Source organism: Dunckerocampus dactyliophorus, chromosome 13 (assembly GCF_027744805.1).
Source record: "Dunckerocampus dactyliophorus isolate RoL2022-P2 chromosome 13, RoL_Ddac_1.1, whole genome shotgun sequence".
Lineage (NCBI taxonomy): Eukaryota > Metazoa > Chordata > Actinopteri > Syngnathiformes > Syngnathidae > Dunckerocampus > Dunckerocampus dactyliophorus.
The window spans coordinates 19,575,064-19,587,740 of record NC_072831.1 but is presented as its reverse complement, the minus strand read 5'-3'; the positions used below and the strand labels follow the sequence as shown (position 1 = coordinate 19,587,740).

The 12,677-nt window shown below is 40.4% G+C and overlaps 1 protein-coding gene across 8 annotated transcripts in view; it reads right to left on the bottom strand.

Moving 5' to 3' along the window:
• Positions 1 to 12,677, bottom strand: part of kif6 (kinesin family member 6) — a 59,556-nt gene that overhangs the window by 28,566 nt on the left and 18,313 nt on the right. For all 8 annotated transcript variants that reach the window (XR_008573418.1, XR_008573417.1, XM_054796472.1 and 5 more), the window contains 5 exons: positions 10,469 to 10,675; positions 9,867 to 10,010; positions 9,229 to 9,315; positions 4,051 to 4,154; positions 1,004 to 1,109 (listed from right to left, as the gene is read on the bottom strand). Coding sequence is in view for 6 of the 8 variants with exons in the window: in XM_054796472.1 (XP_054652447.1) it covers positions 1,004 to 1,109; positions 4,051 to 4,154; positions 9,229 to 9,315; positions 9,867 to 10,010; positions 10,469 to 10,675 (648 nt within the window). In the remaining 2 variants the exon portion in view is untranslated. The remainder of the gene's footprint in view (positions 1 to 1,003; positions 1,110 to 4,050; positions 4,155 to 9,228; positions 9,316 to 9,866; positions 10,011 to 10,468; positions 10,676 to 12,677) is intronic.

Here is a 12,677-nt window from a genome sequence, read left to right as displayed (position 1 = left end):
GAGTTACACTTGACCATATTGTGCACAATTGCATTAACACATTGTTAATATTATACTTCTCTGCCAGTTCAATCAAAACTGAGCGTTATTTGTAAATATAGGATTTTGTATTAGATCCCAGCTGATGGTGCAGCTGTATGCAATGTTATGCGTACAGTAGAAATGAATAGGTTGGTCTCTCTCTTTCTCTCTTATCCAAACACACGGCATGGGCGCATGTCAACACAGCACCTTCCAGCTAATTAGATGACAGAAAACTGAAAAAACAGTGTCTAGACATAAGTCTGGGTAGGGGAAGAAGAGCATTACTTTGCCAGGCAGTCAGGCTACCCCTCTTCTTGAATAAATGATTAGCACTGTTTGAGTGTTTGCAGATGCAATCTTGTACAGTATATAAGTTCAATTAGATTGCCAACAATACTGTACAATTCATAGGTGGGCACCTGACTCTGACAACTGGGGATATCCTAAATGTACAGCATACCAGCAGTCTGAGCAGAGTTTCCATGTTTTAGCTCAGCTCTCTGTTCACCATGACAGCCACACAGCAACTGCACAATGTGCCTGTCAGTCTCTAGCTCTATGCTTTCTCCTTGTGAGCAAGACCCAGGGGCTGGGCCAAGAAATTCTGTCCAAAAATCAGTCCAAAGACTAATGAACAGAACTGGTAGAAGAGGGCAATCTTGGTGGAGTCAGATGAGCTACTGCTCTAATTGTGCAGGAATTAATAGCAATTGGTTAAGGGTGTGCATTCGTGGAGCAAACAGCATAAAACAAGTTCATTGTCAAATGTCTTTGTTAAGTCCACAGAGCACATGTGGACAAATTCCCATGCATTCTCCAGTATCATAATAAGGTAAAGGGCTGGTACAGTGTTCAATCACCAGCATGAAAACGCCATTGTTCCTCCACAATAGCAACGATAGCTGTACAGACAAAAGACAGATATACACAGAACATATGGGCACTTTTATAAATATTTCTAAATATATCTATATATTACCTTTAACAGAGAGAAGCAGTACTGGATTTTTCTCATGTCTGGTCCCAAAGACAGTGTTACATCTGGACCAGGATCATCTAGAAAGGCCTTGACCAATTCCTCCAACCTAATCACAAATACAGAAATTAAACAGTCATACCCAGCGTTGACTCAATCGACACTAAAACGGTTGATGTATATTTAAGGAGCGCTCTCGTGCTTAGAGTGTGGTTCTGTCAAAGACAATTATTTACTTAAATTCGTGCTACAGCTCCACTGGGCCAGTCAGTTGATAAACTATGTCTGGATGATTGTCCAAACATTGGTTCCCCAAGTTTTGGAAGACTAGAAAGAAAAGAAGGAAACCGTCCAAGCGGATCTAAAGTAGGCAGAAAATGTGCAGTCTTTCTTTTTTCTCGCAAACATGTTTGGTGTCGATACGTTCTAGGTTTACATGATGGAGGACTCAAAACAAATGTGGTGACTCAAAACAAACTTGGCATTCTCATTTTGGTATTCTGTGACATTGGTGGTTTTGAGATCAATCAGTGTTTGGATATGCTATGCCGTGCACAATTGCCTGAGCCTATAAACAAAAGGGATTGCTTTTCTTAGGTGTGAAGAGACATGTTATGAAAACTGGTTGACAGCAGTTCAGTGGTACACAGAGGGCTACAGATATTGTAGCATGTCCATGTAGCATATGGAATGACCAAAATCTATAGGCGTGAGGATACAGTGAATTAATTTGGAGGGCAAACAGAAAAATAATGAAAAACATAAAAGCAGACAATTACCGTATCTTCCGGACTTTAAGTATCTACAGAGTATAAGTTCCATCAGTCAAAATGCGTCATGACAAGGAAACAAAACACATATAAGTTGCACTGGACTATAAGTCGCATTAACCGGTATTTTTGATTGAGCTATCATCAGAGTGAGCATTTTCTAGGAGTGTCAAATTGCTGCTCCTATAGTAAATTCACAAGAGCAGAAGACAAAGCCAGAGGGAGGGGGAAATGTTTACACCAACAAGGAAACAAACTAAAGCCACGAAAGCTGAAATAAGTCATTTTTTTAAAAAGTATATGGATAACATGAAGCCGTACCTGTTGAATAAATGTCAGAATGTTCTAAAGAACATTTGTAATTGAATACGTGACATGACACCGGTGTGTAGAGACATATCGTATTTGAACACCAACAACTGAATTACAATAGACTGTAAGTCATACGTGTGCATTTGGGTAGTGACTGACACAGCAGCTACAATCTCCAAGCTAGAGATAATTAGTGTCCTAATTAAACAACACTGCTGTTCAAAATATGACACTCCTCAATCCACACAGGTATCATGTTATTATAGTTGCACATTACGTACAGACACACAGTCTACAACAGTGGTCCACAACCTTTTTGGACCAATGCACGGCCCAGCTCGTGTTCCCACAAATCTCCGCGGACCAGGGAGGTGGTGGTGATAGGGGTCGTATCGCGATGCAATTTATCTTATTTAGTATGTATTGTGTAAAACTACGACAGGAACAACATCAAGTTAAAAGCACAAAGTGAATCCAGACCCACCATCCACCACTATAAACTTGGAGTTTGTTTTTCAGAGAGAGGATTATAGCGCCGCTGCTTAAGGTGTGTGCTAACAGGCAGTGTGCTAGCATGAATTAACTCCAAGCTGTGCACACAACAAATATACACATTAGCACTCAATAACGTAATCAAACTTTACCTTTATGAATTCCCACAGAGTATCAGCATTTGAGAGCAAATATGAATTGAAAAAACCCAATAAAAATACAGCATAGTTGACAAGCTGTGCAGAGTGGGCGAAGGCTAGCGCACGTATAATGGTGCGTTCAAGGACTGTCAAACAAAGTGGGACACTCACAACAAATAACATAAACGTGCAAAAACTTCAAACTATATTATTTTTTGAATAAAATAATGTGTGTCTATTTTTTTAAATCATTGCACCTGAAAGGTTTCCTCGGCCCAGTTCGGCCCCGCCCATGGGCCGGTACTTGGCCCAGGCCCGGTGGTTGGGGACCCCTGGTCCACAAGGCAGAAGTGTATTAGAAAATATTCAGTTACAAAAAGTGTCTGGTATGCTCTGTATCATCCATTTTCTGTGCCTAACAAGCTCAACTCAATTAATTACTGCAGCCCCTAGGTGTCGCCACAAAACCAACCACCAACCCTAAATTAAATATTTTCATAGTTAGAGCACAGAAAACCTGTTTCCGACTGTCTAAATACATTATTTTAACGTTACTAGAACACTATAGTCACCCTTACACTTGTATTACCAAATATAGTAGACATAATCAGAGAAAATAAGCCATTTAAGACATAAATAAAACTTGTGCTCATGTGTGTGGCAATAAATGCGTTCCGGACATGTAGAGGACAGGAAGTGACGTTGGGAGTTGACAGTTGAGTGGATTATGGCAACAGTAGCCCGTGTTATTATTAAGATTATTATTATTATTAAGATTAACTAATAATAGGTTGTACTAAACCACAAAACAGCCTGATTCTGTGACGATCTCCTGCTTTTGTGCTTTGTGGCGCTCGCTCTCCTTCTCTCTCCTCCTACAGTTGGGCGCTCAGCTGGATCCAGAACAGCTGGACACACCTGCTCCTAATCAGGCCGCCCACGACTCAGGCTGAGTGGAGGTGGCTGGGAGACGCTGGTTCTTCTCCTTTTGCACCGAAAGCCGACCCATGCAGCATTCAGTTTGCTACCTTCAAGCTATCTCATCGTTCTCCTGTATTCTCCTGTACCTCTGGAGCCGTGTCTTCCCCTCATCTGGGAAGAGTCCAGCTGTACCTGCTTCCCTAGCCAGAGGACTTTTTACACTGTCAGTACCTACCCTGGTGTGCAGCCAGCTGCTGCCGCCGGCGCCTTTATTTAAACATTTTTGTTACTCACCACTGCTTCAAGGTGTCTAGTAACAAGGAAACAATCTCAGCTTTGAATGACTGGGTTCTTTGGGTAACAAAGAAACCAGTGTCGCAAAGCAAAGTCGCCATTAACAAGATAAAATGCATACTTCTGGATCTCCTCCATGGTAAGCTGGCCATCTCTCTCCTCTCCTGTCAGCATGAACAGCTCCTCCTTCAGAGATTGAACCTCCTGCTTCAGGCGAGCTATCAACTAATAAGTAGAGAAAAGTAGTAAGAGGTTAACATGATGTGTATGTACACATAATATCATACAGACCGCTTTTATACACATTTCCATACACAACACAAACTAAGCACCCCACAATTTACTCACAAATCCAGGTCATGTCAGTGCTGCCAAGTGATGAGACAATCTTGTGGTTTATCACATTGATGCATATTGAGGAACATTTAAGTGATTCCAGACAACTGGTCGCAGCAGCAAGAAAATGCAGGATGCCAAACACAAACCTTCTGCTTCTCGCTCTTGGCACACATTAGGACTCTGCATATTTATACTGTCTGATAATGTTTGACTCAGTAAGCTTTTTTTATATATATAAATGATGGAAGTAACGAGAAGGCTCTGTGCCTCAAGAGGTTAGCCTCAATGTTTTCACATCATTTTTGGTAGAAATGATTTGGCATCAAGAAACAAAACATCCGGGATTGATTAGTACAGAGAACAGAAATGAGTGATATGCAGTATATGAGTGATATACTGTATAACCTTGCTCAACAACTGGATATGCATGACAGTTAATTACAAGTTGAGTTGCTGTCTTATAGAGGTAAATGTCTTTCTTAGTTCTCATAATTGGTGCACAATGGGATTAAAACCCATTTTGTCATTTGTAGCTTTTCAACAAAGTAACAGCTATTCAACAAAACCATTGGTGTAATTTGATGACAAATGAGCCAACTTGGTTAATCACCTTTATTTGGAAACAACTTCAACAGCATGCTTCTTGTATCGACGAGATTGGATAATAAAACAGTGACGTCTCACTTAGGAAAGTGCGATACCAGCAAAAGAGTACAGAGTATGAAAAAGAGTACAGTACTATATTATCATCTATCTCTTCCAATATCAACATTATAAAGCAGCTCTATAACCTCAATGAAAGTATTTAGTACAGCAATGTTCTGGTGAATGTTTCTATTTGTGTAGTTACTTGTTGGTAAGAGCTCGATTATGAATGCCCCAGGCAACAAGAGCTGGACAAAGAGCCAACGCTAGCAGCAAATCTGAGAAATTTACTATAAGGATAACACTAAAGATTTTGAGAGGGGTTTAGATAAACCTTAAGATTACAAATGAATCCCTACTCTGCGATGTACTGTAATAAAAACAGGCTAAAAACAATTCTGTAACTAAACTACAAAGCAAGTTAATCACAGCCAACCTCTTTCCTGAACACTGCTTTCTACTAAGTACTAAAGCAAGCTGCAATGGCGACTTTCTGCTGACATGGAAATTTTGTTAGTCACAAAATAGTCCCCCTGACACAAAGTTGCAAAAGCTCAGACTGGCTTCTCCATGTTATCAATGTCTATTCTACACACGATGTAGAAACCTTACCTTATTTCAAGCTGCTCAAGACTCAACAGGCCTGACCTGTGGTTTTGGGCAGGTGCCATTAGGCTGAAAGAATAGTCATCTTATATGATATATTTCTTTAACAGCAAATACCAGAGCTAACCATTGCAGTCCAGAGCTGCACCCTGTACCGCTTTTTGGAACCTGTGGTCTGATGTAACAATCCCAGCTGCATCCTCAAAGGCTGACCACCAGTGGTCGGTCAGCAGAATCAGCGGTCGTCTATTTCAGCAAGCGAAGCCCACGCTGGTACCACAGCGTCATGGCAGAATTTCAAATAGTTTGAAAAATATCTTTACTAAGAGATGATGTCAGTATGGTCTATAACAGGGGTCCTCAATAGGCCTCTGGACCGCCAAAGCTTTTTTGCAAATATGCAAAATATCAACTCTTAAAAAAAAAAAAGTTTGGCTTCTTACTGTGTCCTTGGTAGAAAAGGGCCGGCCATCTATTGTGTCCTTGCGGTGATCCCATAGCCTATGTGTAAAATTCAATTATCGCAGTCTAGAACCAACTAACCATGATAATCGAGGGACGACCATATATGCATTTCCATAAAAGTCCTTTTTTTTTAAACGGTACCATCTAGCCCTCACAGTCACTACGTTTAGGTGCAGTCAATATTCAGGTTAAGGTCAATATTCCGCTTTCAGAAACATTCAGAATAACCCGTTTACATGCGTGACGTGAAAAAAACCCAGCACGGACAATCTCTCGATGCATGGAAAACGTCATGACGCAACGTGCGTCATTTCTGCTTCTTCTTCCTGAAAAAAACAACAACAACACCGGCACGGCGGATAACGCCTTTGTTTGGTACTGACCCACCGCCAGTACTTGACACTATTCTGTCTCACTTTCTTTATTAATGGAAGGCGAGAACGTGAAGAAATAGGAAATGGAGCCGGAGCTGTGCCATCCACATCCATGCTACATCCATCAGAGCCCCCCGGACACTAAAGATGAAGATGCGTTCGTACAAACCCTGCTTCGCATAACTTCTCGCTCACCTTCTGATAGATTTGGCTATTGCTGTACTTTCTACCGTCTGTAAACGACATAATAATGTTCCTGTCTTTCACCACACTATCGAGGTGGCTTGTTACCCCCTCGCTCCAAAAGTGGGGGGTTTTGCGTGTCGTCATGTTTGCAAGTATTTCCTGGCAAAGACACAAGATTCCTTTCGATTAGAACATGCGCAGAACACGAATTAATGTTCCTTTTGATCGGGATATCCTGATAGGCGTATACATGACACAATTTTCGGGTTAGAAAAGGAGTAACGAAGGGGTAATTTTCAGGTTTTTAAAAAGCGGCATATGAGCATATTCGGGTTTTTCCAAAGGGTTATTGGTGTTTACATGGCCGTGCGCAACCGGGTTATTGCTAATATTCCGGTTATGATGGGGTTATTTGACTGCATGCAAATGTACTCAGTGTCTGCTGAGAAAAATGACGGCCCTTGGACAGACGTAACTGAGTACCGGTGTTCTGCAGCAGTCCCTCTTATTATGTGCAAATGACAAATGGCATGTTACAAACTGAAAGAAGAAACTTACAAAAACAGTCTTGACTTAAACAGACCAACATCATTTTTGCAAACAAACTATTCTGTGCACAAAACCACCCACAGTAAACTGTAAGAACTCCTGTATAACCACAGGTTAGAGCTTAAATTCACGTCTATTACGTAGTTTGCCACACACAAACATGCTGCAATTATGGGGCCCTGTTTTATAAAGGAAACAGGGGCATGTTTTCTCACTCCATCTAAACACAGGCTTTTGTTTACCCACAACAAAATTATAACATATGGACATGAATAGGGGGCACTTCACAGCTACACAGCAGTACAATTTTAAAAAAAGGCTAATTATCACAAGGTGCTTGAGGAAAGGCAGTGATGTCAAATATCCACAGCAATGAATATTACCCCTAAACATTATTTTGCAGTTATTTGTAGCTAATCGGAGGTGTATACATAAGTAAAATATCATGTGCAGTTGCAGGAATGAGGTTCTGGTGTGTCATTCATTGTTTTAAATGAATTGTTTGGACATTTTAAACAGGCGTCCCAAATGAGATCAACTCAATATATTATCAATATTGCTTTGCATCTTGGGGCATAACATTTTAAAGTGGAGGTCGTGGTTGCTTCGGGGGAGAAACAAGACTAAATTGAAGTTAAATGTAGGGTTGGGACAACACTTTCCACTCTTGAGGAAACCATCCATGAGGAGACGTCACAGCGTCATTCCACACTTGATTCATTTTCCCATCAAAACTGAATGCAGCTGTTTGTTTTGCCTGATTTCCTGTTTCCTTGCCATTGCTGCAAATAAATTACGTATATGTGTAGCAAGATTTGGTGTCGGTCCACTGCCTCCATAAAAGATTCCTGTGAAGCTCTGCAGATCATAGTTCTCAATTGGTCTTGTCCAAGCATGCAGTAATTATTCATGTACATCTAAACAAGCAAATCATTCATTTAGAATGATACCTAACTCAAAATGGTCCATCTGACGAATCTTTTAATGTGAATGGGTATCTGACACATGACGGCATGATCAAATCACTGGTCCAAATGTTCAACTTTTACTTTATATAATTTCCTCACTAATTGCTTTTCAGAGACCGTACACTATAATCTGCAAATGTTTTGCAACTTGTTAGCTACTGCACTGACACTAGCGGAACAAATCAGAGCTGGGATGGTGGCGGGGCAAATGATCCAGCCCTTTAAACCCAAATAATAAATCTCATCCTACCTCTGGGCCTGCATAAGAGTGCCGCCCTCCCGGCGCCCCCTGAAGCCCCGCCAGTGTGCACTGGGACTTTATAATGTACCAAACAATGACTACAAGTCAGCTCCACATTTTTAAATGAAGTACTATTGCTACCAAGTGTGATTGTTCAAGAGTCTTTAGATGAAAAGCAAGGAAAGCCAAACAAAACTGTGATATGTTGACATAATTCTTTTTTTCTCTGGGATAGAGCGTGAGGTAGAACCAGAGACACACACTCAAGTAACATTGATTCCACTGAAGAGCTGAAAAGCTAAAGTTGCCAGATACACAGTTCATACACAAAACCGGGCTGGCGCGCAGAGACTCTTAAAAATACATTTTCATGGTTTCAAATGTGCCAGGCAAATGTTATGTCTTGTATGAGCTCGTGTATGTATAAGGTCTATGCTGCAACTTGTTAAGGGCATTTCAAATAGCATTAATCTCCTGAATTTCTTTTGGGACAAGAATTGCAGCAATGCAATGCAATGCAAGTGTACAATTTGGACTTTCTTGGATGTTTATGTGCAATGTGCAAAGTACATACTGTACATACAGAACACTACCCAACTTAATGCTTTCTCAAGATATTGTGAGGCCCTGGGCTAAAATATGCCAAAACAGGATTGGAGGCATGTAAACAAGAAGACCAAGTTGATATATAGCAGCACCAAAAAAAAGTCATTATTTTAGAAGAAATGACTGACATTGGAAAAACGTGGTTTTGGAAGGAGGACATTTAAACACATGATTGAAGCTGAAATTTTATTTCAACTCATTCAAAGATCAAATTGAGTCTTGGAAGTCATGTAAAAGATCTGGCTGTAGTGACAGACGTGGTGTGATGTTGTGCCTGAGTTACAAGTGGTGAGGTAGTGAGGCGTGTGTGGCTGTCTCACCAGGGTAGGATCAAGTTCTTCATTCAATACGGCCTCGTTCTTGATGATAGCCACCCGCTGAGCAAAGCGGCATGTAGAGATGGATTCCTGGAAAGATGGATTTTTTAAAATGACAAATTCAACTTCAGTGGAATACAATACTTTAGCAATACTTTAATGATCACAAACAAGATTTCACTTAGTAGAGTGCTGACATCCACCAAGACTGATTTGTTAACAAAACTGAAAAAAAAACATACTATTTATTATTAGTATTAGCATGAGTATTTGTGTTTGTTTTTCCAACTGTTTGTTTGTTAACACACTACTTATTGGTTCATGGAGGAGCATTCCTTTGATGCCACAGTGACTCAAACGTTTGTAATGAATTCCTGTATCAACCGTGTTGTCCAGAACCTCACCAAAACGTAAAGGTTCTGCCTTCATGAATGTGCCACCCCTCAACAAAGTTAGATACAAATCCATTTGGTAATTTTAGTGCAATCCTGTTTTATGTCTGTTCTTCTATTTACGGCCACTGTGTCTAAATGCTTGCTGTGAAAAAGGTCATTAATACAATACAATTAGTGATGGCCAAAGACTTGCACAGTATAGCAGCAAAGCCAAGGTTTGCGCTTCATCAAATATGCGTGTCTTACATCTAGGTTAGTCTTGTCAACTGCTACAGTGGCAATCATAGTGGTCATACAGTTGCCTCCAAGACTATCTCTCAGCACAGAGGTCAGCATGGAGTTCCTGTACGGAATATGGAAGCGATTCCTCTCTGATAGAGCAATAATCACCTGGAAGAGTGAAAAGGGGCAAATATGTAAGTGAAGACAGACCAGCAAACAGGCAGCTCAGGAAATTACTTAATCTTACTTAATCTTAATATAATGAAATCTGCATGTTAAATCAATTAGTTTGCCAGTGTGGGTCATTATTACTACTATTTGCCTGAGGAAGTCCATTCATCAACTTCAAATGTCTGGTATAAAATTAAACATAATGAAGGTACTAAACTCTTTGGACAAAAGGAATGGGCACTTGGCAAATAAGAACAGTTGGAGATAAATCTGAACAAAAGATGGAATGGTAATTAAAAAAAAGATGGAATCAGCATCATCAGAGTATGAAAGAGGGGAATTAACAGTTTACATGAGATAATTCAATTATACTGAAATACACATAGAGACACTTTGAGGAAGTCATATTATATTCTGCAAAGTTAAACAATAAGACATTTTATTTGGGGAACTACCTGCTCTAGGTAATGAAGGGACAGGTTGATGTATTTGGCTTCAGTGAGCAACTGCCCATTTAGGCCTGTCTTGCTAACTCGATCTGACCCGGCAAGGTCTACCAGGTGAAGTTTGGAGCGCCGCAGAGTATCAGAGCCTGGCTCACGCCTACACAAGTGCACTGTGAAAATACAGTGGGAACGTGTGGAAGCCTGGTTCATGGGAGTCTGGAAATGAAACAAGAAAGGACAGTGAGCAAAGAAAATCATCTTTTTTTTTTTTTTTTAATCAAAGACAGTCCAGTAAGAAAAAGAACATTTCATTTCCATCTGTGATTGATTCAGTTCCTTTTCATCCTTATTTTTGCCCTGCTTCTGCTGATTAAAACATCAGTTGCATTATAAACAGAGCATAGCATAGCAGTAAACAGATGGTGGCAGCTTTACAAAAGCTGTGGTGGATTTTCAGATGGCTATTTATGTAGCAAACGTTAGGCTGAGAAGACAAAACAAACAGTGTAGGCGGCAGAGACTTCATAAGGTACTTACTTTTAATTATAATTGATTTATGATCAAAATGAAGGTGTAGTACTGATGCTGTGATTTCTACCACAGTGCAACATTTTTGTTTTTTCCAACACCGTCCTTTCTTTTCACACAATGTAAGCAAATGAAATATAATCTACATGTAAAAGATACGGCGTGAATGAATTACTAGTAATAGACATGGAGAAAGGGTAGGGGCACCATATCAACATCTGCACCAAAAATTCTCAAATCAGCCTCTGACTCCGGCTTGTGCAGAACAAGTTTTGCACCCAGCTGCAACGTCTTTTTCGTACTTTGACAGAAATGACACGTTTGACATCACTCCTCTTCCTTGCTACTGTGTTAACATGTTAGCACACACTGTTGTTGTGATGCCGTGAATGATACTCATTTTTTAATCTGATATCGGCCAGATATCCAATATCAATATTTGACAGAGACACCCCTATTTGATATAGTGACAAAGTCGCTAAGTTGGCAACACGAATCCCTCCTGCTACATCTTATTTTTCAGCACTGGCTGCTCGTTGAGAAGAGTGGTGCGTACTTTTATGTTCTAACAGTGTTCAACAAGGCCAGAAAAAATCAGATTCTAAATCGATCTGCATACTTGCTGAATATATAGTCACAAAGTGGCGAAAATTGTCCAGTCAGGGCCAGCAAAGCCTTCTCTGCTGGCCTAAACACTACCAGAAGCTCTGACATTGTCACGATCTGCGTCATTGCCTGCGTGACAGCTCATTTTTATGCCTTAGTTCCTGTTTGATGTTTTTATTATGTTGTCCATCCTGTTTTGCCACGGTCTGTGTGTTTTTCTGCTTATCTTTTCTCCTATCAATCGCACCTGCAGCTAATTTGAGTTACTTTTGTATTTCTCCTTTGTCAGTTGGAGCATTGTCATCTACAGTTCATTTGGGGATCCTGCCGCTGCATAGCAGCCATAATAATTAAAAAAAAAAGACCTTTTACCTGCACATTGGTTCTCATCTCTCACATCCTGGAGTGCCACAAGACCACAATGCCAAGATGTGACAGACATACATGTACAAGTTCAATTATAGTATTTGTTCCATGAAATTGTATTCATTGTATTCACTGTCTTCAAATCACTTTTGTTCTCAGTGGGCCACATGTTGATGTTAAATGTTGGCCACACATTGTATTACATTGGATCAGTTGCTACAATCCCTTGACTCGGGAAACATTGGGATTCATTTAAATTCACCACAGTTCCCCATAAGGTGAAGTAAGGACTGGAAGGCTGATAGGATGCAGAAGGAAGGGTTGAAGATCATGCTCTACACCCTCACATTAAGAAAGGATACCAGGAACACAGAGGAAAAAAACAGATGAGAAGTTTCCTGATGAGGTCAAAGGAAAGGTGAGAAGTAGAAAAGGTGACTTTTATTTCCAGTAAAACTGTAGAGTGGATTGTCAAGTCTCGAAATGAATGAGCTCATATTCCGTTGAGTGCGGCCAGCGGGAGAGAATAGATCTTTTATCCGTATGGCTGGGATCAAAAGAGACGCTTTTGTGCAAATGTGTTGGATTTCTATACAGAGCTGAGACCTCTGGGATCAATTTGGCAGTGACAAATTGACAATGTGAATGGTTGTTTGTTCGCTTCAGGCTCAAGTGAAAGTTTCTTGTCAAGAGGTCTCTGTGAGGATGAGTTCACAAA